General features: G+C 39.6%; 6 protein-coding genes across 7 annotated transcripts; 4 read left to right on the top strand and 2 right to left on the bottom strand.

Annotated features, from left to right (window-relative positions):
• The first annotated feature begins 330 nt into the window (after nucleotides 1–330).
• On the top strand, nucleotides 331–1,657 carry LOC108860281 (uncharacterized). The gene is made up of 2 exons (XM_018634180.2): nucleotides 331–953; nucleotides 1,040–1,657. The coding sequence occupies exons 1-2, from the start codon at nucleotides 370–372 to the stop codon at nucleotides 1,314–1,316; spliced, it is 861 nt and encodes a 286-aa protein (XP_018489682.2). The 5' UTR covers nucleotides 331–369; the 3' UTR covers nucleotides 1,317–1,657.
• Nucleotides 1,658–2,168: 511 nt separating this feature from the next.
• LOC108860290 (uncharacterized) lies at nucleotides 2,169–3,203 on the bottom strand. The gene is made up of 2 exons (XM_018634191.2): nucleotides 2,654–3,203; nucleotides 2,169–2,485 (listed from the first exon to the last, which is right to left on the bottom strand). Exons 1-2 carry the CDS (start codon nucleotides 3,081–3,083, stop codon nucleotides 2,406–2,408), a joined length of 510 nt encoding a protein of 169 aa, XP_018489693.2. The 5' UTR covers nucleotides 3,084–3,203; the 3' UTR covers nucleotides 2,169–2,405.
• A 2,099-nt stretch (nucleotides 3,204–5,302) lies between these two features.
• LOC108860261 (probable E3 ubiquitin-protein ligase ARI12) lies at nucleotides 5,303–8,263 on the top strand. Its single transcript, XM_018634162.2, has 14 exons — nucleotides 5,303–5,663; nucleotides 5,752–5,863; nucleotides 5,956–6,046; nucleotides 6,111–6,292; nucleotides 6,394–6,498; nucleotides 6,570–6,658; nucleotides 6,765–6,875; nucleotides 6,971–7,043; nucleotides 7,159–7,245; nucleotides 7,334–7,381; nucleotides 7,460–7,531; nucleotides 7,622–7,721; nucleotides 7,789–7,915; nucleotides 8,009–8,263. The coding sequence occupies exons 1-14, from the start codon at nucleotides 5,419–5,421 to the stop codon at nucleotides 8,115–8,117; spliced, it is 1,551 nt and encodes a 516-aa protein (XP_018489664.2). The 5' UTR covers nucleotides 5,303–5,418; the 3' UTR covers nucleotides 8,118–8,263.
• On the bottom strand, nucleotides 8,144–9,910 carry LOC108860270 (1-aminocyclopropane-1-carboxylate oxidase homolog 1). The gene is made up of 3 exons (XM_018634171.2): nucleotides 9,322–9,910; nucleotides 8,733–9,057; nucleotides 8,144–8,655 (listed from the first exon to the last, which is right to left on the bottom strand). Exons 1-3 carry the CDS (start codon nucleotides 9,843–9,845, stop codon nucleotides 8,404–8,406), a joined length of 1,101 nt encoding a protein of 366 aa, XP_018489673.2. The 5' UTR covers nucleotides 9,846–9,910; the 3' UTR covers nucleotides 8,144–8,403.
• Nucleotides 9,911–10,364: 454 nt separating this feature from the next.
• LOC108860314 (probable E3 ubiquitin-protein ligase ARI5) lies at nucleotides 10,365–15,104 on the top strand. The gene is made up of 15 exons (XM_018634228.2): nucleotides 10,365–10,834; nucleotides 11,249–11,373; nucleotides 11,481–11,586; nucleotides 11,668–11,758; nucleotides 11,954–12,126; nucleotides 12,391–12,495; nucleotides 12,585–12,673; nucleotides 12,784–12,891; nucleotides 13,037–13,127; nucleotides 13,226–13,315; nucleotides 13,678–13,725; nucleotides 13,940–14,011; nucleotides 14,104–14,197; nucleotides 14,283–14,409; nucleotides 14,593–15,104. Exons 1-15 carry the CDS (start codon nucleotides 10,664–10,666, stop codon nucleotides 14,780–14,782), a joined length of 1,680 nt encoding a protein of 559 aa, XP_018489730.1. The 5' UTR covers nucleotides 10,365–10,663; the 3' UTR covers nucleotides 14,783–15,104.
• Nucleotides 15,105–15,486: 382 nt separating this feature from the next.
• Nucleotides 15,487–21,497, top strand: LOC108860300 (ATPase family AAA domain-containing protein At1g05910). Of its 2 annotated transcripts, none has more exons than XM_018634201.2 (11): nucleotides 15,487–15,623; nucleotides 16,039–16,305; nucleotides 16,605–16,706; nucleotides 16,790–18,610; nucleotides 18,693–18,881; nucleotides 19,028–19,164; nucleotides 19,665–19,904; nucleotides 20,093–20,279; nucleotides 20,389–20,454; nucleotides 20,557–20,806; nucleotides 20,904–21,497. In XM_018634201.2, the coding sequence occupies exons 2-11, from the start codon at nucleotides 16,084–16,086 to the stop codon at nucleotides 21,335–21,337; spliced, it is 3,648 nt and encodes a 1,215-aa protein (XP_018489703.1). In that variant the 5' UTR covers nucleotides 15,487–15,623; nucleotides 16,039–16,083; the 3' UTR covers nucleotides 21,338–21,497. The 2 variants fall into 2 exon arrangements, with proteins under 2 accessions (XP_018489703.1, XP_018489711.1); XM_018634209.2 differs by having other exon boundaries at nucleotides 15,493–15,623; nucleotides 16,028–16,305.
• Nucleotides 21,498–22,132: the final 635 nt, after the last annotated feature.

Below are 22,132 nucleotides of genomic sequence, written 5' to 3' on the forward strand. Positions count from 1 at the left end.
TTGGATTAGAGTGTAAGCAACGGCGAAGATTGTGTTTGGTGAGGTGAATGTGTCGGCATGAGAAGACAGGCTGGTAAGTGGTGTGGGCCCTACTTAAGTGAGGTGGAGCCTTCCACCGACGGCTGAGCAGACCTGAGAATGTCCTTGGCTGTGGTTTTAAGCAACCGGTTCATTACGGTTTAACTTCCGATTCGGTTCGATCTTAGCTTTGAATTTTTTTAAGACTTTTTGTTTATGTACGGCCCAATGGGCTTTTAAGTCATGGACCTTTTTGAGAGCCCAATCAATGGTAAAACCAACTGATTCGATATAGCTCCCCTCCCTTCTCTCTCCTCTGTCCTCTCTACTCTCTCTCTCATCGCCGCGAGAATGGCGTCCGCTCCGAAACAAAATCCTTCTTCTTCAAAACCTCCAAGATACCCGTTCACCTTCTCTGCCTCAGTCCCCGCGAAATCCGGCGGCGGGGAAGAATCTCAATTTCGAAACCCTAGCACGAGCACCTTCTTACCGTCGACGTCGAATTCACCGATCACGATGTCACCGGAGGATCAGATCCTCGGAAGCTCCACTCACCTCGCGAGACCAGAGCTTCTCCGGCGCCGATCGCACAACCTGAAGCAGCTAGCCAAATGCTACAGAGACCATTACTGGGCTCTAATGGAGGATCTCAAGGCCCAGCACAGAGAGTATTACTGGAAGTACGGTGTGAGTCCTTTCAAAGAAGACAATCAGAACAAGAGACGCAAGATTGACGGGGATGAAATCGCCGTCGAAGGTAGCGGAGACAACAACGATAACGACGATAAGAGTGATTCGAGTCTGAAAGGAAACTGTGTGGCTTGTGGTAATGGATGCAAGTCAAAGGCTATGCCACTTACTAATTACTGCCAGCTCCATATCCTGTCGGATAAAAAACAGAAGCTTTACACTTGTTGTACTTTCGTCAACAAAAGGTTTGCTTGTCAGATGATATTAGTCTTTGTTATTACATGTGCTTTATGTTCTGAACTGCAATTAGCATGATAACTTGTTTATGCAGAGCGCAGTCAAAAGCAATAACGTGTCCAAAACCAACACTTGCATCGACCGTACCTGCATTGTGTAACGCGCACTTCCAGAAAGCTCAAAAGGATGTTGTTAAGGCTCTGAAGGATGCTGGTCATAACGTTTCTTCTTCAACAAACAAGCCTCCCCCTAAACTCCATGACATTGTAGCTGCGTTTGTGCATCATATTCAAGCGAAAAGAAAGAGTCCAGGGAGAGAGAGGGAGAGCAAACTAAGAAGCTCAGTCAAAGAAGAAATTATTACAAGCTAATTGGAACTGTTACAGTTGCAGAGGAATAACTTGTTTCCACGCTTGGCTGATCTTTGATATGATTAACGATAGGCATAATATACGGTAATCAGCTATGCCTGATCATGAAGATAGTTTTTACATTGTGTAGAGATCTTGGTTACGCAGAACACGTTGACTGTTTTACTTTTCCTTTGGTAATATCTTGCAAAGCAGCGCTAAGTTTTTGAACGAGTAGCCTCTAAGAGGTTTTTTTGTGTTGTTCATTCTGTTTCGCCATGTGAATGGTGCTGACAGCCACTGTAGTAAGTTGCTTAGACTAGATAGCAGTTTGGCCTTTTATATGGTAAGCACATTTTATATTTGATGTGTCCAACATACATCAGATTGCAATATATTGTCAGACTCGCGTCAGGGTATCTTTTGATTTGTAAGGCAATATCTAGATATACAGTTCTAGTTATTAGATCTTCAAACAGTTTGCTTTTGAATCATGTCACAAACTTGATTCAGATCATCCGTATTGAGCATACAAGGATCAGTATCAAATGTTATCTATCTTCTTTTTTTCCGTCCCACTCGATTCTTCAGAAAGATCAAGGAGCATCACGAAACAGGCACACAAGTCTCCCACGAATATAGGATAAGTAGTGCTGTCATTGCCTTCGCTGAGAAGGTCATATCGAGTTGGAATTAGTTACCTCAGCCAGTAGAGGTCTGTAACCAGTTAGTGATAGCTCTCGTTCTCACATCTCATCACTGTATAAGGAAGGACAACAATCCAATATCTCACATTTACTAAGCGTTACATTGTAGCTCAGACAAGAATACTGGTCTTTAGATGTCAGATGTTGGCTGAGATTAGCAAGGAAATGAGAAAGAATGTGCTGTTTTTATTCAATGATACATTTATTTTCCGTTCACAAAAATTATTAGACTTGATACTACTACGGATATAGATGGAATGATAATAAAAAATCATACTACTAGGTGTTCAGTTAAATTTCAGACCTTTCAATGCCTTTCTGAGATCTCTTCTCAGCTAAACAGTGTTCATGTAAATATCACATCTTCACTTGAGTTCCTGCTTCAGACGTGACAATGAATCATTCAGCTGCACAATTGGACAGTACATGCAACGGCTTGTGCCCAGTACTTGAGCCTAGCTTTCACATCATCCGGATTATCACCTGAGGAACAAAAAAAAAACAATTTCAGACATCAAAAGGCCTTAAATGTCATTTTCCAAACATTTTCAGACATGAGTCGGATCTCTCTGGTCTGAACGATTCATGGTAACATTAACAAGTGGTTATAAAAAGACAGATCACTGAATCAATCGATGAGATTAATCTTACCGGGGCTAGATATCTTCCAATTGGCAATAGGAGGCGCCGGAGAATCGTCCACCGACGAATTTTCCGGTGAAGAGTTTTCGTTGTTGGCGGCATTGTTCTGCTTGTTGTCGTCAGAGAATCTCTGACTCATGGAATAGCAAAGCTCTAGAGCAGGTAAAGTGCTGCAGAGCTCAGGGATCTCGTCGTAGCTGAAACCAAACCCTAGATCCAGACAACCTTTGAGATCTTCGAGATCGTCGTCGGTCAGGCTCTTGGATCTCGTCAGATCGTCTTGGTTGTCCAACGTGGCGAGATTCTCAACGTAGCCTTCTAGCAACACGTGGCTCTTCTTCTTCTTATTCTTCTTCTCCAGCTTCTTACTACTCTCGTCGGAAGCAATGTGAGGTTTGCATTGACATAGATCTGATGATTTGTAACGAACACAAGCCATCACTCACTGTTTTCTTTTTTTAGTTTGTGTGATTCGAGTCTCTCTCTCTCTCTCTCTCTCTCTCTCTCTAGTACTCACAGCTTCCTTTGTATAGCAGAGTGGTGGGGGGAGAGATGTGTGGAGTCGATTTGGTTGCTTATAAAAGCTGCAATGAGCTGTACATGCATGATCATGATGATGATGGATGTCATATTCTCTCGCGTGACTATTGACTATTGTCGTATTAAGTTGGTGGGGCCCATCAATAAAAGAAGACAATTAAGCAGCGATTAACGGAAGGTATTACTTCCATATCAAATAAGTATCATTGACTCAGAAAAATTAAAAGACATAGAAAGTTTTTTGGTTTGATAATTGATTTGATCATCATCCGTTACTCCCTATTTTTCTCATTTTTATAATCAGCTTTGTATTAAATCAGCCATTTATGTTAAGGGACAAGAACTCTCTCTCTCTCTCTCTCTACATAGTTTTGAAATAATCAACTCTAATATCGAAGGCGACATGTAAATGTGCATATTGCTAGTTACGTGATGATCATCAGGATTGAGGACGGCATGTTCTCCATATGTTATAACCCTTTGAGTGTGAATGTGAACCGGTGACATTTGTAAGGACTTTGTTGTGACACCAAGAGATACAGTTGGAGTTAGTGCTGGGATGGGACACGTGACTGATAAAGAGTGGAGAGATCCTAAAAGAAGATGAATATAGGCCAACAAACCCACGTCCCCATGTTCTTTATCCCTCGATATTTTTGGGAGCTGGTAAGAGAAGAATACAAAAGTCACATCATTATTGTTGTTCAGCTCACACTTAATATATATGGTCCATTTTTTTTACATTTATCTCTATTGTCCAGGCATATTTACAATGACATGTTCCGGGATAACTCACTTTTTAACCGTAAACAAGAATGTTTATTAAGATTTTATATCTTCCCCATAATATTTTTCTATAAAAAGCAGATAGATTTATTTTGCACACTTGCACTCGTGTGTTGCGAGACATAACGGAGACACTGCCTGGTGGGATCGACATGATCCAAAACGCTTTCGCCTTTTCCCTTTACCCCTTTCAAAGGCTACACACGTCATGTCACTTTACACAACACAAGAAACTCGTAAAGGCACAACACAAATATCTACAAAGAGTACTCCTTAATAAAAGTATTAAAAATTATAATGTTTTGAGGGATGATAAGAAGATCAAAGCCTCGTCTTCCTTCTTACCTCCGAATTTTTCTTCTTCATTTCTTGTCCTTAACTTCGTTAAACGCGTTATCCATGGATCTGGTCTCTGGTTAAAATTAACAGATGGTGCACTTATCCGATCTACTATATACATACATGTTTGATCTCAGCATTAAAATATAGCGTATGGATCCTTAGTCAACTAAGGTTTAACTTGAGTTGGAGAGACGAATCCAACCATGAACCAACTTACATGACAAAATCTTCTAATGTTGCGTCTATTCCATCGTGTCATCTGAATAAAAAACGCTTAGATAATGAATTGAAACATATAATAACAATTTAATCCGGTGAAACTTCCCTAGATGCGTAATGAACTTGGTTTAGTTTTACACGGTTTCGGCTTACTATTTTATTTCACCACTACACGTACCGTTTCCTCAGAGGGGGCTCTTTCTTAGAAGAAATGGGAAAAAATAAAATATTCCCAAATCCCACTTATTCTAACATGTATGACTTTTTAACATATAATAAGTACACACGTATCTAATATTAGAATAATTGTGCTGCTTGCATGACTTTTAGATAGAAATCAAGGTTAATCTTAAAATACGTATAACTACAACTGGTATGAATTATACTCCAACTGGTATGAGATATACAATGACATATTAACAAGATCTATTAACAATACCAATGTGATTTTATTAAATTCAAATGTAAATGATCAAATAATCATTAAAAACAAGCTGTTAAAAGAAGAGAAAAATAAAATCAAATAAATTTAAATCTCATATCAGCAGTTTCATTGTTTTGGAATTGTATCTCTTATTTCCATGTATTCAAAAACTCAATAACCAGACAGAATTTAAAAGACCACGGTGAAAAGTTCAGAGACATAGATATCTTGTCATAAAAGTCAGAGACATTTTAAAACTCATTTCACATTCGTAACATAATGTACAAAACTTCAACGACTTGGTCTTCTTCTTATTCTGTTTGTGTTTTGTTAGGCAAGTCTTCGTCTCCTCGCATTGTTAAGCAGGAGGGAAAAGTCGCGAGACTTTGTCTTATTCCATTCAATTATTTAAACAAGGGGAAGAAAAACTCATGAGAGTTATCTTCTATCATTTTCCTATCCCATGGATGAATCAGATATCAAAAGGCTTGATGAGATCGATATCAAAGCAGAGAAGGAGGAGGAGGAGGAGTGTTTCGATGCGCCTGAAGAACATAACCAGACGGAAACATATATCCAACAGAGTTATGTAACTATTCTGAAAGAAGAAGATATCAGAAGTCGTATGAAAGAGGAGATTCAACGTGTTTCAGATACTTACTCAATCTCCAAAGACGATGCAACACTTCTGCTAGCTCACTTTCGCTGGTACTGCGTCATAACATTTTGTATTTCTTGTTTCTCAAGAAACCTATTTTGATCTCTCTGTTATTTAAAAAAAAATATTTACTCTCAGGGATGTTAGTGAATCTGACAAGAAATGGTCTGACAATGCCAAAAGTGTTAAAGAAAGCGTTGGATTATTGGAGTTGGATACACCACTTGATTTACCTTCTGACGATAAAAAAGTAACATCCATATGTTTTTCTTCCACTCATTCATTTTGACCGTGTCTAAATTTAACAAATATACATTATCACCTTTAATAATCTTTGTATAGTTCTGTTGTGGAATCTGCTTCAAACTACTCTCACTCGAGAAGTCTGCATCGGTCTCATGTGGCCATCGTGTATGCGAGTTCTGCTGGACAAGTATGATCTCCCAAATGTTTATTCCTGTTCTTTCTCGACCTTATACTGATCTGTAATTTTATAGGTCATATCAACAATAGCATCAATGAGATTCCAGATGTTGACTGGTACTGGACATTAAAATGTCCATACGGTATTTGTCCAGCTTCGGTTGGTAGAGACATGATCGAGAGATTTGCTTCAGAGAAAGAGAAGACTAAGTACGATCGATATCTCTTTAGATCTTACGTTAATGGCAGCAAAGTGGTACAGAAAGTCATAACACACAAACCTTAGATTAGTCATATAGAAAGTCAAAGTGCTGCTTAAAGGGTTTGATTTAGCTTATTTCTTGTTTGGCATTTTAGATGAAATGTTGCTCTGCCCAGGGGCGTAGCTGCGATGTACATCTTACTCCTGGTTCTGGAAACTTTGATGTCTTATGTCTCTGCTTGCTTAGTTTCTGTTGGAATGTGAGCATCTTTGGACTTGAACTCTCTTTGTTCCAGTTTCTATTTTACTGTGTATTGAAAATTCTCTTCAGTGCAGCAAGGACACTCACAGCCCTGTGGACTGTGAATCAGCTGCAAACTGGTTAGCAATGAACAGTTCTGATTACCAAGACCCCAACTGGTAAAACAAAATACTAAATCTATTTCCCATATTATATAAACCTTGAATCTTTTTTTTGTAACACCTTGAATCTTTTTAAATGTTTACTTTTGGATTATGAGTTCAGGGTACGACAGAACACGGTGCCTTGTCCTAGGTGTGAGCTAAGGATTATAGAAAATCAAGATTGGTCACTGAAGATGAAATGCTTACCACCTTGTAGCTATGACTTCTGTTGGTAATTTAATTTCACAATATGTCATCTCTGTTTGCTCCATTAGTTCATGTCTTTGTGGTTTTACACTTTAGTTTTTGGTGAAATTTCCTCCGCAGGCGCTGCCGTGGTGTATGGACTGAACATGGTGGAGAAAATGGCTTAGATTTATACACTTGTATCCATGATGAGGTCTCGGAAACTTGCCATATGATTCTTGAAAAGTTTTATGGTTTGCGTATTATTAACCAATTTGTCTGCATTGACCTCTCCATGTTGTATATACTTTTTTGCTGATGTTTTGTAGTATGAAGAGACTGTTTTGGGGAATACGGCAGAATCTGCTGCAGATAGATACAGAGATTGTCACCAAAATTGGACGAATAATGAATCGGTAATATTATAAACTTTTCAATGAACTCTGTGTCCAATATTCATTTAAGAAATTGTATTGACATCTCTTGACTATGTTTTTGGTACAGTTGATGCAACTAGCAAAAGAAAAACTCCAGCAACTGCACACTGATATTGTAAGAGAGATCTATGCTGTTCTGTTTCAGTCTCTGTAAATTACAGTTGAATCAATATATCTTTTCTTTGTTTGCCAGATTCCGGATTTAAGTAACAAACAGTTAGCAACGGTACCGCAGCTTCAGTTCATCGCGGAAGCTTGGTCTCAGGTTAGCAAAACTAAAACCAGTGACAGACATCTTTGTATTCTGTGTTATGGTCTCCACGTAATTGAAGTGACATGCATACATAAAATACAGATCATGGAATCTAGAAGGGTCTTGAAATGGAGTTATGCTTATGCGTATTACCTAAGAGAGGACCAGGTCGAAAAGCAAGCTTTCTTGAAGCTCAAGCAAGGTTCGTAACTTTGAAGACATTCACTAGCTAGTAAAGACTAAACTAACAATGCAATGTTGTTGATCAGACAAAGCAGAGATTCCTCTGCGAAAGCTGTACAACTATGCAGAGGATGAACTGAATGCGTTGCTTGACTCAGATGGACCTTCGGAGAATTTTAATAAATTCCGCAGCGATTTAAGTGACTGGACTAGGTTTTTACTATATCCTTCTTTCTTGCTTCTCAAGCAATCCTAACACCTAAACCCTAATCTTGAGATATTTCGTTTTTTTTTGTCACACAACAGAATAACGCGAAATTACTACGAGCTTCTTGTAAGAGATATTGAAGATGGCTTAAGTAATGTTGTCCCTAACCAAGGCCAGTTTGTTGAGGATTTGGAGTTACACATCTAAGGGAAACGATCTTGTAACATTTAAAATCATTGCGAATAAATTTATTTTAATGTTTAAAGTACTAATTATATAGGAAATCATTGGATTTCTCATGTCTGATATGAACTCTGTTTCGTTTTGTATCTATCTATAATCTTCCTTCGCTATTCATACAAGACACACAAGGACCCAGTTGTTGTAGACAGAAAACGTAGAAGAGTTTTATACTTTTACTTTACTTCGTGTTTATACCTCCTTTTGAGCAAAAGGCATTGAAGCCTTATTAAAACATAGACGTGCATATTCCTTAGATCTTGAGGTATAGTAATCCAGAGGTACCATCGAATCCTTTGGATCTGTAGAACTTTGAATACTCTGTGATGGTGGTGTCTCTATATATTGGAGGGTTTTGTTCAGACAAAAGCTCTTTGATAGGTCCATAAACTCTAGGATTCGCCATCAGATGCGAACTGAAGAAGCAGCCCACTGAGATACGCGGTCCAGCTCCATTCGCCAAAACACGATGCTCCACGCTTATGAACTTGCCGTTCGTAATAAGCTGCACAAATACCCAATAAGATTTAAAAACATTGATCCAACCTACAAATTAAAGGGTAGGTTAGTTAGTTAGTTAACCTGGAGAAGGTCTCCAACGTTGACGACAAGAGCTCCAGGTACAGGAGGAACATCAACCCAGTATTGGTCATGGAGAACTTGTAGCCCTCCGATGTGGTCGTCTAGAAGAAGAACCGTGAGAAAAGAGTTGTCTGAGTGTTTGGTTAAGCCTAGAGTCAGATCTGGTTGAGGACAGGGAGGGTAATAATGGCCGAGTAGCAGTAATGATTTGGTGCAGTCCATGTCCTTGAGGTGATTAGTGTTTAACACTAGAGCTTCTGATAGAAGCTCAAAGAGCAATTTACCCACTTTCATCACTTCCTCTGAATATTCAATCATAACCTCCCTAACAAAATCTCCCACCAAAAAAGAAAAAACATTAAAGACACATTTTATTCATTTGTTGAGTTCTTGTAATGAATATAGAGATTCCGACATATGCTTAGTAAGCTAGTATGATCTTAATCTCCTTCCTTTATGAAAACCATAGCTCCTAATTCAATTCTTTTTTTGTTCAAAAGTCGTCTAAAAGTGAATATTGTTATTGATCTATCTATTATTGTCTACTATTTGATTGTTATATTTGATTATAACAAAGTTCGAATCATACCCGCAAGCCGCTGGCAAGTCCTCCGGTCTAGGAGGATCTGGAGCAGTGTAACAACCTAGCGTATCTCTCCAGTTAGCAGCCGGCGAGCTATACAGATCGAAGTTGCTACTGTAAACCACCTTGCTACTCGGATCTCGAGAGTAGAACCCTTTCCTCACTTCCGGGTCTTGCTCGTGAAACTCACGAACCCCTTCTTTCATCCTCTCCATCACATCGAGCGGGACACCGTGGTTGATCACCTGGAAGAAGCCCCATCTCTCAGCCGCGTCTCCGATCTTCTCCACCAGGTTCCGCCGCGAGGTAGTAGAGTCCGTGCTGCTGCCTCCTTGGAGATCGATTGTTGGGATGGTGAACTGCGATGATGAAGGTGGTTTTGGGGTTTTTATAGTAGCGGGAGGTGCATGGAAGATGGCGGGAATCTCGGAGACTCCGGCCTCGACTAGGCCTTTCACGCCGGTCTTGGTCTCGTCGAAGGCTTTTAGCTGAGTTGAACGATCAAATGCAACAGTGGCCGTAGACTCCATTTTTCTCGTCTATGGAAGATAAGGTTTGCAAAGCAAGTTGCTTCTTGATAACTTGTGTTTAGAGTCAAGTACCAAACCAGATTTTAAAACTTGATTCACGTCCATCCATTTGTCATTTTACCGTGTCATTTAAAAACTTCAATGAAAATGTTAAATAAATTTCCCAAAATAACTTCTTCTAGAGGGTGTTCTGGCAGTATCAAAGGGAACGATCTTATTCAAAATCATTGTGAATGCATTGATATTAACTCGACAATTTTTTTTTTGAATGTTTAAATTTACTATAGGAAAACATTGGATGTTTGATATGAACTACGTTTCTTTGTAGATCGTTCTACACAAAAGAAACCAAGGACCAGTTGTTGTAGAAGAGAGGAAACGTGGAAGAGTTTGATACTCTTACTTCCAACTTGGTGTTTATACGAACAACACACACACTCTTTGAAGCCCACAACACGGATCTTTTGGGCTCAACTAGAAAGAAAAAAAAACATTTTAAATAACTCAAAAACCGAGAAAGTCAAAAGTCTTCATCTTTATTAGAGATGAATGTTGTTGTCGGGAGAGGAGGAGGTTTTGTCATGTTTTCCACTTGCTTTTTATATGATTAATTAAAACGTTTCGTTATCACATCTACTCGGTTTCTGAATCCTGAAGCCACCAGCGGTCCGGAATCTCTCTCGTTCAGACTTACATAAAAAGTTGTTTACTTTCCCATTTTGCGAGATTCTCAGGAACCTTTTTTGAGTGAGAGTGGTTTTGTCTGATTCCTGTAAAGCTCAAGCCTTTAGAGAGAGTAGAAGGGAATTTTATCGATCATGGATTCAGATGATGACATGCTCGGTGCCCACGAGATGGGATCGGGAGAGGATGATTTTTACAGCGGTGATGATGATGATTACAACGAAAGTGATGGTGATGAGACCGATTACGGGTTCGTTGAGGAAGACGTGGATGATTCCCTCTTGATCGCCTCCCATCGCTCTCAGGTGTGTGGCTTTATTTGCAGCTTTGCATAGATTTAGAACTTGTTACTACTTATAGACAGTACTTGCTTTTGCAATTGACGACTAATGTTGGAAGAGTGTGTCTATTTAGGATAGTTAGTCTATGGCTCTTTGTTGATTACTTCATTTGATAGTATTAAATGGCTGTTAAAGTTTGGAACTTGTTTGCCGTTTTGAGCTTACTTTAGTGTTTTTTTAGCAGCTTAGTTCTTTTTGTTGTTAAGACTTTTGTTATGCAATGCCTAGTCCTATAAGTGATGGAAAGGTAGATCAGGTGAAATTTAGTTTTCTTTATACGGCTGATTGTTTTTTTTTTCTATCTGTTTATTTCACATCTGCTCTTATTTCACTGTGATCATCGACTCATTTTTTTGTTGTAATGATGCATGCTTCCAGATAAATTATGTTGTTCTCAAGGAAGAAGATATCCGCAGGCTTCAGATGGATGATATTGGAAGAGTTTCAATGGTACTATCCATAACCGAGGCCGAAGCGAGCATTTTGCTTCTTCACTATCACTGGTAATTTCGTTTTTTAACATTTTCTGTGTTACCTATCTCTCTCTCTCTCTCTGTTTCCCTATATTGAGGCACCCTTTCTCTGATCCCCGAGAGATGTGTCATTTTAGGAGTGTAAGTAAAGTACATGATGAATGGTTTGCGGATGAGGAGAGAGTTCGGAAAGCTGTTGGCATATTGGAGAGACCTCTTGTTTCAACCCCTGACGGCGGAGAAGTAATTAATTCCTTTTGATTTTTGTCAGACTCTTGAATTTGTTCACAGTCGTTTCACTGACGCATTTTGATGTTTTTTTAGATTACATGTGGAATATGCTTTGAATCATTTATTCCTGAAGAAATTGTATCGCTTTCTTGTGGTCATCCTTTCTGCTCTACCTGCTGGACTGGTATGTCATGTTTCCCTTGTATATGCTTCCAAAATTATCTGATTGTGTTACAAAGTTTCAAAGAGATTTGTGTATAAAAGTTAATTGGTAAGTCGTTCCTCCATACCTGAAGTGTGTGGAATCAAGTTTATGTTTTCTGCTGCAACATTTTTTTTTCTTCTTTTACCTTTACTTGTATACTCTACACTTGTATAGGTTATACCAGTACAACCATCAATGATGGCCCAGGATGCTTGATGCTAAAGTGTCCCGAGCCTTCTTGTCCTGCTGCTGTTGGTCAAGATATGTTTGAAAAATTCGCTTCCAAGGAAGACAGAGAGAAGTACTATAAATATTTCCTTAGGTCATATGTTGAAGACAACAGAAAGGTAAAGGCCTCCAAGATTAACAAATATCACACTGCATATCACCAATTTCAAGGAAGCTTTCATTTCTCCTATGTTGTAAAAAGTTGCTATTGAAATTGTGAACTGGTGTTGTATGCCAGATCTATTCTTATATGAAATCTAGATAACCACAACTTTTCTTCAACGTTGATTTAAGCAGACTACGGTTCTCTTTCCTCCCTATGATTATGGCGCTTGTCTTGTCTTGATTTCGCTTTCTCATTTGTTTTTGTTTTTATGCTTCAGATGAAATGGTGTCCTGCCCCAGGGTGCGAGCATGCAATTGAGTTTGCTGCCGGGACTAGCAATTATGATGTTTCCTGCTTGTGTTCACGGAGCTTTTGCTGGAATGTAAGTTCTTGGTGTCGTAACCGACTAAGTTAAATCACTTGTGGTTTGTCTCTGTGGGCCTGTAATAAATATATATATGAAATTTCCAGTGCACTGAAGAGGCTCACCGTCCTGTGGATTGTCACACAGTAGCACAATGGATACGTAAGAACAGCGCTGAATCTGAAAATATGAACTGGTATTATTCCGTGTTCACACTCCACCAGTCTTCTGTTTATTTCTATCTCTTGCATCTTCCAATCTCATTATACTAGTTGCTAACTAGTTTTGCGCCTTCCCATACCCCAGGATACTTGCAAATTCAAAGCCTTGCCCCAAGTGTAAGCGGCCAATTGAAAAGAATCATGGATGCATGCACATGACATGCACACCCCCTTGTAAATATGAGTTTTGTTGGTAAATGCTTTATTTATCCCTCATCTCTGAAAGATGTCTAAGTTTGGTTGTTAGTTGTTACTATCCGATGCCTTATGGTTTTAATCTTGTGATGGAAATGCAAGAAGTGCTAATGAATGTATCTTCATATGTAATGAATCTTTAGGCTTTGCCTTAATGCGTGGACAGCTCACGGGGAAAGAACTGGTGGTTTTTATGCCTGCAATCGGTATGAGTCGGCTAAGCAAGAAGGACTAGTAAGTCCTCTTTCTACTTCTTTGATAATCCGTAGTATTTTTTGCAAGTCAGTGATGGTTTTTAGTATATTTTTTTTGTTGAATTGGTTTTGTTTTAGTATGATGAGGCTGAAAAGAGGAGAGAGATGGCAAAAAATTCGCTCGAGAGATACACTCATTATTATGAACGCTGGGCAAGCAATCAGACGGTATGTACAATTTTTTGATACTAATTCCTTAAGACCCTGGCCTTGAACGCTTAGAGTGTTCTAGACCCTCTAATTTAGGTTCTTACACAAGATAGAGAATCATGAGATATTTTGACTTCCTCAGTTGTGAGCAAATCAGTACTGATGTTTGGAAGTACCGGAGAAATAGCATTATAATGAGTTCGAACCAACTAATGTGTTTATAGGCTGTTCACATCTTATAAACAAAGATAACTGTAGAGTTGTGTTTCTTACTTGGCTGCAACACTTACAAGACATTATGTTCTACCCCAATGTTAAGAGGTTTCTCGTCTTCCCATCATATGTACTTTACCCTTTTTTTTCTTTGTCTGCTTTGGCAGTCGAGGCAAAAAGCTTTGGAGGATCTGGAGAAAACTCGATTGGAAAAGGTAAGAACTGTTGTTAATGTTATTGTTTATTTTTTTTATCTCCTTGTTGATCTGATAGTTAAGCTTCTTTGGAGTGGAGAATGGTTTGAGGAAACAGTGTTTCCTTTGCTATTATTTGCAACGCCAAATTGTGTCCAGACTCTAGATAGGGACTGCATTGTTAATGGCATTTTCTCACATTCTGTTGTCAAACTTTTCCTCCTTGTTTTTCTAGCTCGAGAAGCTTAGTGACATACAGTGCACTCCGGAATCTCAGCTGAAGTTCATCACAGAGGCGTGGCTTCAGGTTAGCAAGCTAAAATATTTAAGTAACCAATGAGATTTTATTTTACAAACATCTCTCTGAATGTTCCTCCCCCCATTATTATACCTTTACAGATAATTGAATGCAGACGGGTACTGAAATGGACATATGCATATGGGTACTATCTACCTGATCACGATAAGAAACAATTTTTCGAGTATTTGCAAGGTCAGAATCCTCCTCATCTGGCTGGAAAAGCTTAGTTTGTTGTGTCGGTGAGCGATTAAAGTTTCTCTTGTTGGTTATTGATCAGGGGAAGCTGAGTCAGGTTTGGAGAGGCTCCACAAATGCGTAGAGAAGGAACTGGAGGATTTTATAACTGCTGAAGGCCCTTCCGATGACTTCAATCATTTCCGGACAAAGCTAACTGGTTTGACCAGGTGAAATATTGTTTTTCCTTCTTTTAATCTACTCGGCTGTTTGGTACAAGATAAACTCTGTGTCTGAATTAGGATTGAGTAATATTCAGATCAGTTGTTGCATCTGTAGTCAGATACTGAAATAGCTGAAGAACGATATAAAATGCTAACACCGCAATGACTTGTTTTATTGTATACAAACAGCATAACGAAAACCTACTTTGAAAATCTGGTGAAAGCTCTGGAGAATGGACTTGCTGATGTGGATACTAGTACGCAAGGGGCTAGCAGCAAATCAACAAGCTCTAAATCTAGCAAGACAAAAGGAGGCGTTGTGAAGGGTAAAGGAAGCTCCAAAAATGCCGGGTCCAGCAGAAACTCTGATGGAAACTGAGATCTCTCTCCTCAGGTTTTGAGATTACAATCGCTCTGCCTCATTAAGGAATCTATTGACTTGGAAGTAAAAAAAGAAAGACCTTTTAAAGAGTTAATTGAGCAAAACTGGAGAAAGGTTTGCAGTATTTTTACAGTAGCCTCTACTGAGGCACACAATTGCACGCACAAGTGAAGTGTCTTTCTCTGTCTTATGCCGGATAAGAGTTTGTAATATTTGTATAGTATAATAGAATATTCACATGGTTACTTTGACTTTTTGATTTGTCTTGCTCTACTAATGCAACGTCTATGAACACCAAATGGAGTCTCTTTTGTCTGAAGTTTCTCCATGTCAAGAAGAAATGTTACCATCTCCTTTGTATTAGTCTCTTCAAAAGCAACTCAAGAAAGTTCAAAATCTACTATTTTTTGTGGGTTGGTGGGTCATAATAAATAACTGTTAGTATGACTGAAATATAACTAAACCTTGGGGTTTGTAAGAATTGTTAATCGTCATATTAATCTAATTTTAAAATTAAGGTAATTATTAGCTCATTATTTAAAGTTATGGGGTCAATACATAATATAAGATAATATTGAGGGAGTTATTTCAAAATAATCCAAACTTGTAAGGAGAATATCCACTATTACTAGCTAGGGAGAGACAGGAATAGAGATATCCTGACGTCCAAACAGGGAGTGAAGTAAACAAAAATTTATTAAAGCAGCAGCCGGAAAAAAAAAAAAGAAGAAGAGAGAAACAAAAAAAAAACGCTTAGAAGGAAGAGCAAAGAAGAGACGGACCTGCAGTCTCCCACTGAACGCTTTCGAATCTTTCTCACCTCTCTCCAAATCTTCAGGTTCTCGCGTCTCTAAGTTTATCATCAATCTGTTACGCCTTGCTCGATTTTTGCATTATCTCCGTTTGTTTATTGATTGGCTCCTCTGAGTTGTATAGCTAATGCAATCGGATAAATAGCTGAACGTAAGGAGTAATCTCTTCTCCGTTGCGTACAGAAACCGTAGATTTACTTGAGCTGAGCACGTCCGGCTCCAGTTTCTAGGGTTTGGTTAGAAATTTTCTTTGTTTTAGAGGCGTCCCTTCTTGGGTGAATGCATGTCTATTAAGAGTTTAGACTATCAAGAAAGGGAGTGGCTATGTTGCTTTTCTACTTATTCTCTAGTTTGAGTGTTTGAAATCTACAGTTTTTTTTGATCCGTTATATTGGCTATGTTGCTGAGATGTGATATGTGAATCTTTAAGTTTTTTTGTAGTATATGGAAGTAGGTAGTAGTCATCAGAGGTAGCGTTTTTCCCCTATGCATCCGAAGAGTCAAGGAGATGGGTTGGATACTAAGCCGGTTAGAAGCAGCGATAGGCTTAGGAGGAGACCCAAATTGTATGGCCGCTCTTACTATTACTACTCCCCCAACTTACATCATAACAGGAAAAGAAAAAACACCAAGACGAGAACCGCTGCTTCTCAGATCGCTAAGATGCTCCATAAAGGGAACAAGCCAGCACGGGCATCCAACGCTACGGTAAAATTTTTTTTTCTCATCTGAAAGTACCACTGGGTGATGTTTAGTCTGTTTATGTGAATGAGTGGAAAGAGGAGTTACTGTTGTTGAGTTTACTACTAATTAAGAGCATTTCTGCGTCCCCTGGTTTTAAGTAGATGCCAGTTTCTATGATTATTTACGCCGCTATGAAGGTTCACTTTGGAGAAATGATCATTTTAGTCCGACGATAGTGGTGGCTGTTGTCCTATTAGTGACCTGTATTGCATCTTGGTCTCTGATGAAACCATAATGTTGATAACATTGCTAATCACCTACAGCCAATTGCACCCGACCTCCGTCGTTCCACTAGGAAGAGAAGACTTTCTGTAAATCTTGAAGACTATACTGACAGTTCTGGAGCGGAGGATGAAGATATGATGGTCAGGATATTTTCCTCTTGAATATGAATTTCAGCTACTTTATGTGTCATGCCTTTTAAGAATAAGTTTCTGATCTTTTACAGAGTCCCGCATATCGAACTTTAAGGAGTAGAGGCAGTAATGGAGTTCATCGAAATTTCTCATCTTCAAAAAGTAGAAAGGCCATGGAAACTGAATCAGCACCACGACGTGAAGGTCTTCGTCCTCGTCGTTCAAAGATAATTGCTAATAAACGACTGAAAACAGAATCTGGCGCCAATCAAGATTCGTCAGAAGAGAAAGATGGCCCAGAAGAAACCGAGAATGGAAATGAACTAGATGATCATGATGCTGATGATGGTGAAGATGAGGTTGAGGCTGAAGACGAGGGAGATGGAGAAGATGAGGAAGAAGATGGCGATGATGATGAAGATGGTGATGAAGAACAGGAGGGAAGGAAGAGATATGATCTGCGAAACCGCGCCGAAGTGCGTAGGATGCCTACAGAAGAAATTAACAAGCAACAACAGCCTAGATCTCCCCGGAGAGTGTTGCATCAAGGCATGGGCACCAGGGTTGGAAGGGATGTTAGGAGAGGTGGGTCTAGGCTTCACAAGCGCCATCGCTTTACAAGAACAGATGATTCTGATGATTCTCTTCTTGTTGATGAGCTGGATCAGGGCCCTGCAATTCCCTGGGCTCGAGGTGGAAACAGATCTGGACCACCTTGGCTATTTGGGGGTTTGGACACGTACGGATCAAGTTCATTGGGGTTGAATGTTGGAGCTTCTGGTTGGGGTCACCAAAGCGATGGTTTAACTGCATTAACTTCCGGGGTTCAGACTGCTGGGCCAAGCTCTAAAGGAGGTGCAGATATTCAGCCACTGCAGATCAATGACAATATTAATTTTGACGACATTGGTGGGCTGTCCGAATACATTAATGATTTGAAGGAAATGGTTTTCTTTCCGTTGCTGTACCCAGAGTTCTTTGCAAGTTACAACATTACTCCTCCCAGAGGTGTGCTGCTGTGTGGTCCTCCAGGGACTGGTAAAACACTGATTGCTCGAGCATTGGCATGTGCTGCTTCAAAAGCTGGACAGAAAGTTAGCTTTTATATGCGAAAGGGTGCTGATGTCCTTAGCAAGTGGGTTGGCGAGGCTGAGAGACAACTAAAGCTACTCTTTGAGGAGGCTCAGCGAAATCAGCCTTCGATAATCTTTTTTGATGAAATTGATGGTCTTGCTCCTGTAAGATCTAGCAAGCAGGAACAAATACATAATTCGATTGTTTCAACATTGCTGGCGCTGATGGATGGCCTTGATTCTCGTGGTCAAGTTGTTCTCATTGGAGCGACAAACAGGGTAGATGCAATTGATGGAGCATTACGCCGGCCTGGCAGATTCGACCGAGAGTTCAATTTTTCTTTACCAGGCTGCGAAGCACGAGCCGAGATATTGGATATCCACACTCGTAAATGGAAAAATCCTCCTAGTCGTGAGCTGAAAGAGGAACTAGCAGCTAGTTGTGTAGGGTATTGTGGTGCTGATCTGAAAGCTTTGTGCACTGAAGCTGCCATTCGTGCTTTTCGTGAGAAATATCCACAAGTTTATACCAGTGATGATAAATTTGCCATAGATGTTGGGTTGGTTAAGGTTAACAAGAGCCACTTTGTCGAGGCAATGTCAGCTATTACACCTGCTGCCCATAGAGGGTCTGTTGTGCAGTCAAGACCACTCTCTCCTGTTGTATTGCCATGTTTACATCGACACCTCCTTGGATCCATGAGATTAATATCAGATATTTTTCCCTCGTCAGCCATGTCATCAGAGTTGACCAAGCTGTCAATGCTTTCATTTGGATCCGCAATTCCTCTCTTTTATCGTCCTCGACTCCTGCTGCTTGGTGGTGAAGGAGTTGGACTGGTAATTGCTTGTAGTTTCGTGTGACTATTTTCAGAAGGCTTTATTATTTTGAACTGAATTAACTTACTTGTTAGCTTAACAGGATCATCTTGGACCTGCTATCTTGCACGAGCTAGAAAAATTTCCTATTCATTCTCTGGGACTTCCATCTCTTCTTTCGGATCCTGGTGCCAAGACCCCGGAGGAGGCGTTAGTACATATATTTAGCGAAGCTAGGAGAACAACACCTTCAATACTTTACATACCGATGTTCAATAATTGGTGGGAAAATGTAAGTGTGTTTCTTTCTAACTAAACTCATTTTGCTGCGGTTACTTTGGGAGATGATGTTTGCATGTTTGCTTAATACAATATATCAGCTTGTTATATTGGTTGTAGCAGGAAAGTCTAATTGAATCTTGATACTGATGACCGCAGGCGCATGAACAGCTAAGGGCTGTATTTCTGACTTTGTTAGAAGAACTACCATCAAACCTGCCCATATTATTACTTGCTACATCTTATGGTGAATTATCTGACATTGAAGAGCAGTCTGTATTTGACAATCGATCTGTGTAAGTTTATGCTCTACTTGCTATTAGACATTGTACAGTTTTATTACTGGCTTTTCTTTTGTTTTCTAGAAAAGCTGGTAGGTAACTTTCTTTGGTGTTTGGTCATGAGTCAACACTTTTGTTTACTAGCCTCTCAGTATAATATGATAATGTATGAGCTTGTTCTGAGAGCTAGTCATCCCTTCAGTGTCAAAGCATGCATTTCGGTTGTATGTGCATGTTTGTCTTGAGTTAATATATGAAGCTGTTGATGTTTGATTGAAGCTGTTGATGTTTTTGGTTTGTCTGATGTTGACCACATTAAGCAGCTTTAACACTAGGGATGTAATGATCATATAAAGTTATGAACTTATGTACAAGATTTGACAAATTATGAGAATTAGCATTGCCTTTTTATTGTTTTATACGCCAACTTAGTATACTTTTATGGTTGTACATGTATAAATTCCATCCTTGTGGTTTATTACTCCGTTTCTTAGAATATGTACCTTTGCTTTCAGCTATACTGTGGACAAACCATCAGGCGAAGACAGGTCCTTGTTCTTTGACCGTTTGATTGAAGCTGCTCTCTCAGTCATTTCAGGCTTAAATGGCAAACCTGATGGACCACCCCTTCCAGAACTTCCAAAGCTTCCAAAAGAACCTACTGGTCCAAAACCCGCAGAAATAAAAGCCAAGGTGGAAGCAGAGCAGCATGCCCTTCGACGTTTGCGTATGTGTCTCAGAGACGTTTGCAATAGGTAAATGTGTAATGGCCTTGACTCTATATAAACCTCCATTAAAATTGTCTGCTCGACGATAATCTTCTAGTGATTGATGGCCTACCGTGCACGTTTCAAATGTTCTATTTAAATCTATATGCTTATGTGATAACAGTTGTCTCGTTACTTTTATATTATATAACTTGTAGTATACGTTTGCTATGCAGGATACTATATGATAAAAGATTCAGCGCATTCCACTTCCCAGTTACTGATGAGGATGTTCCAGACTATCGCACAATAATTCAAAATCCAATGGATACGGCAACTCTGCTGCAGCGTGTCGATGCTGGGCAGTACCTCACATGTTCACCGTTCTTGCAAGATGTTGATCTCATTGTGAGAAATGCCAAGGTGGACTCCTGTTTTACTACAACACATCTCTCCTTTTTACATGGCTATAAAACCTTTACAATCTAGAGAATGTGGTCTTATTTACAAAATGTTGATCTCATTCATCCAGGCTTACAATGGAGATGATTACGCTGGAGCGAGAATTGTCAGTAGAGCCTATGAGCTTCGGGATGTAGTATGTTTACTAGTCTCTTTTGAATGCGTTTATAGCTTTCCATGGCCTATCATTCCCACGGAGCTTTTCTCTGAAGCCATGAATATATCTTTATGTTTTCAGGTGCATGGGATGCTTTCGCAGATGGACCCAGCACTGCTAACATATTGTGATAAGATCGCAGCTGAAGGTGGTCCTGCACAGATACCAGATGATCTGAGTGGATCTATCCTTGGTCTAGCTCCTGTAGTGCAGATGGGGACTGTTACTAGAGCAAGTGCCCGGCTTCGAAATGTGCAGCCAGAGGTTAATATAGAACGAGAACATGAAGGTCTTAAGAAGCCTAAGAAAACAGCTGATGCTGCCTGTACAGGTAAGTAATGCCACTGCAAACGCTTATATGGTTCTTGTTTTACAATCAAAACTACTAGTTGCTAATGTGACTTGGCAATACTTGTTTGTGTTAACAGATTCAGCTGCAGAGAAACCAGAACACCAAGATTCAGACGTAGAAATGACACCTCTGGAAGCAGCAGCCAAATCAAACTCATCAGCGCCGCCGCCTTGTTCAGCAGAAGATCCGCCTAGAAAAGAGGATGACGAAGCTTGTGGGGAAGAAGAAGAAGAAGAAGAAGAAGAAGAAGCGAGTGGTGATTGTTCCCAAGATTCTGTGAAGTCAGACGAAGACGTCTCAAGAAGCGAGATAGAATCTGTAAAGGGAATGCTGATGGAGCGTACTGAGAACTACAGCATTCCGCAGATGGAGAGGCTCTACACTCGAGTCATGAAGGGTGTACTTGAGTCTCTGGACAAAGGGCCTGGTGATGGTGATGATGATCAAAGCCCTAAGCATTCGATTTTGAGATTTTTATCGGAATTCGCTCAGCTTCAAGCGAATTTCTGAGGCTTAAAACTTTTTTTCTTATATCGGTTAGAAATCTTAAGAAAAAGAATGACAGGAACAAATAGTTTTTTTTTTCTAACTTTTCTAAACCTGTGGATTTTTCTTTTTTAATTTGACTGGCAAAAAAGTTGCAAAGAACAAAAAAGGTAGAAGCTAATCAGTAGGATCTTCTTGTAAAGTTGAAGAAGTTAGCACCTTAATATCTAAAACAAGTTTAAAAGCGAACAAAAAGAAGGATTTATCGATTAATCTGAGGCCTATGCTTATATCTTGCATTACAAGGAATATTTATCATACATTAACACAAACAGACCAATTATATATGAAACACGCTCACTCTCTCACTCCTCAACTTGAGTTTCTGTTATGACCGTTGGGATGAGTTTTCGCGGGAATATAAAAACGACTTTTTGGACGATTTTAAAGATTCAAGAGAGAACAACTCTGAATTTGCCTCGCGTCTTATATTAATCGGCAAGATAGTTCCGTTCCTTTCTCACCATCTCTCTCTCTCTCACTCATCCAGTTCTTGTTCTCTTCACCTCGACGGAGCCTAACTTCTCTGAATCAACACAGCTTAGAAGAAGAGATGAGCTTGTATAAGGATATAATGTGGAACCTTCCAGGATTCTCCAAGACTGTCAAAGACGAGGAAAAAGAAAAGAGCATGAGGAGAATCTTCCATCTCTTCCCCAAAAGAAAAAGATCCCTTCGAGTACCCTCCAAGAAAACACTCTCTCCACCTCATGTCTCCTCCTCAATACTCCCCATAAAGAAACGACCTGTTCTCTACAC

The sequence above is a fragment of the Raphanus sativus genome, chromosome 1 (assembly GCF_000801105.2).
Source record: "Raphanus sativus cultivar WK10039 chromosome 1, ASM80110v3, whole genome shotgun sequence".
Classification (NCBI taxonomy): Eukaryota; Viridiplantae; Streptophyta; class Magnoliopsida; order Brassicales; family Brassicaceae; genus Raphanus; species Raphanus sativus.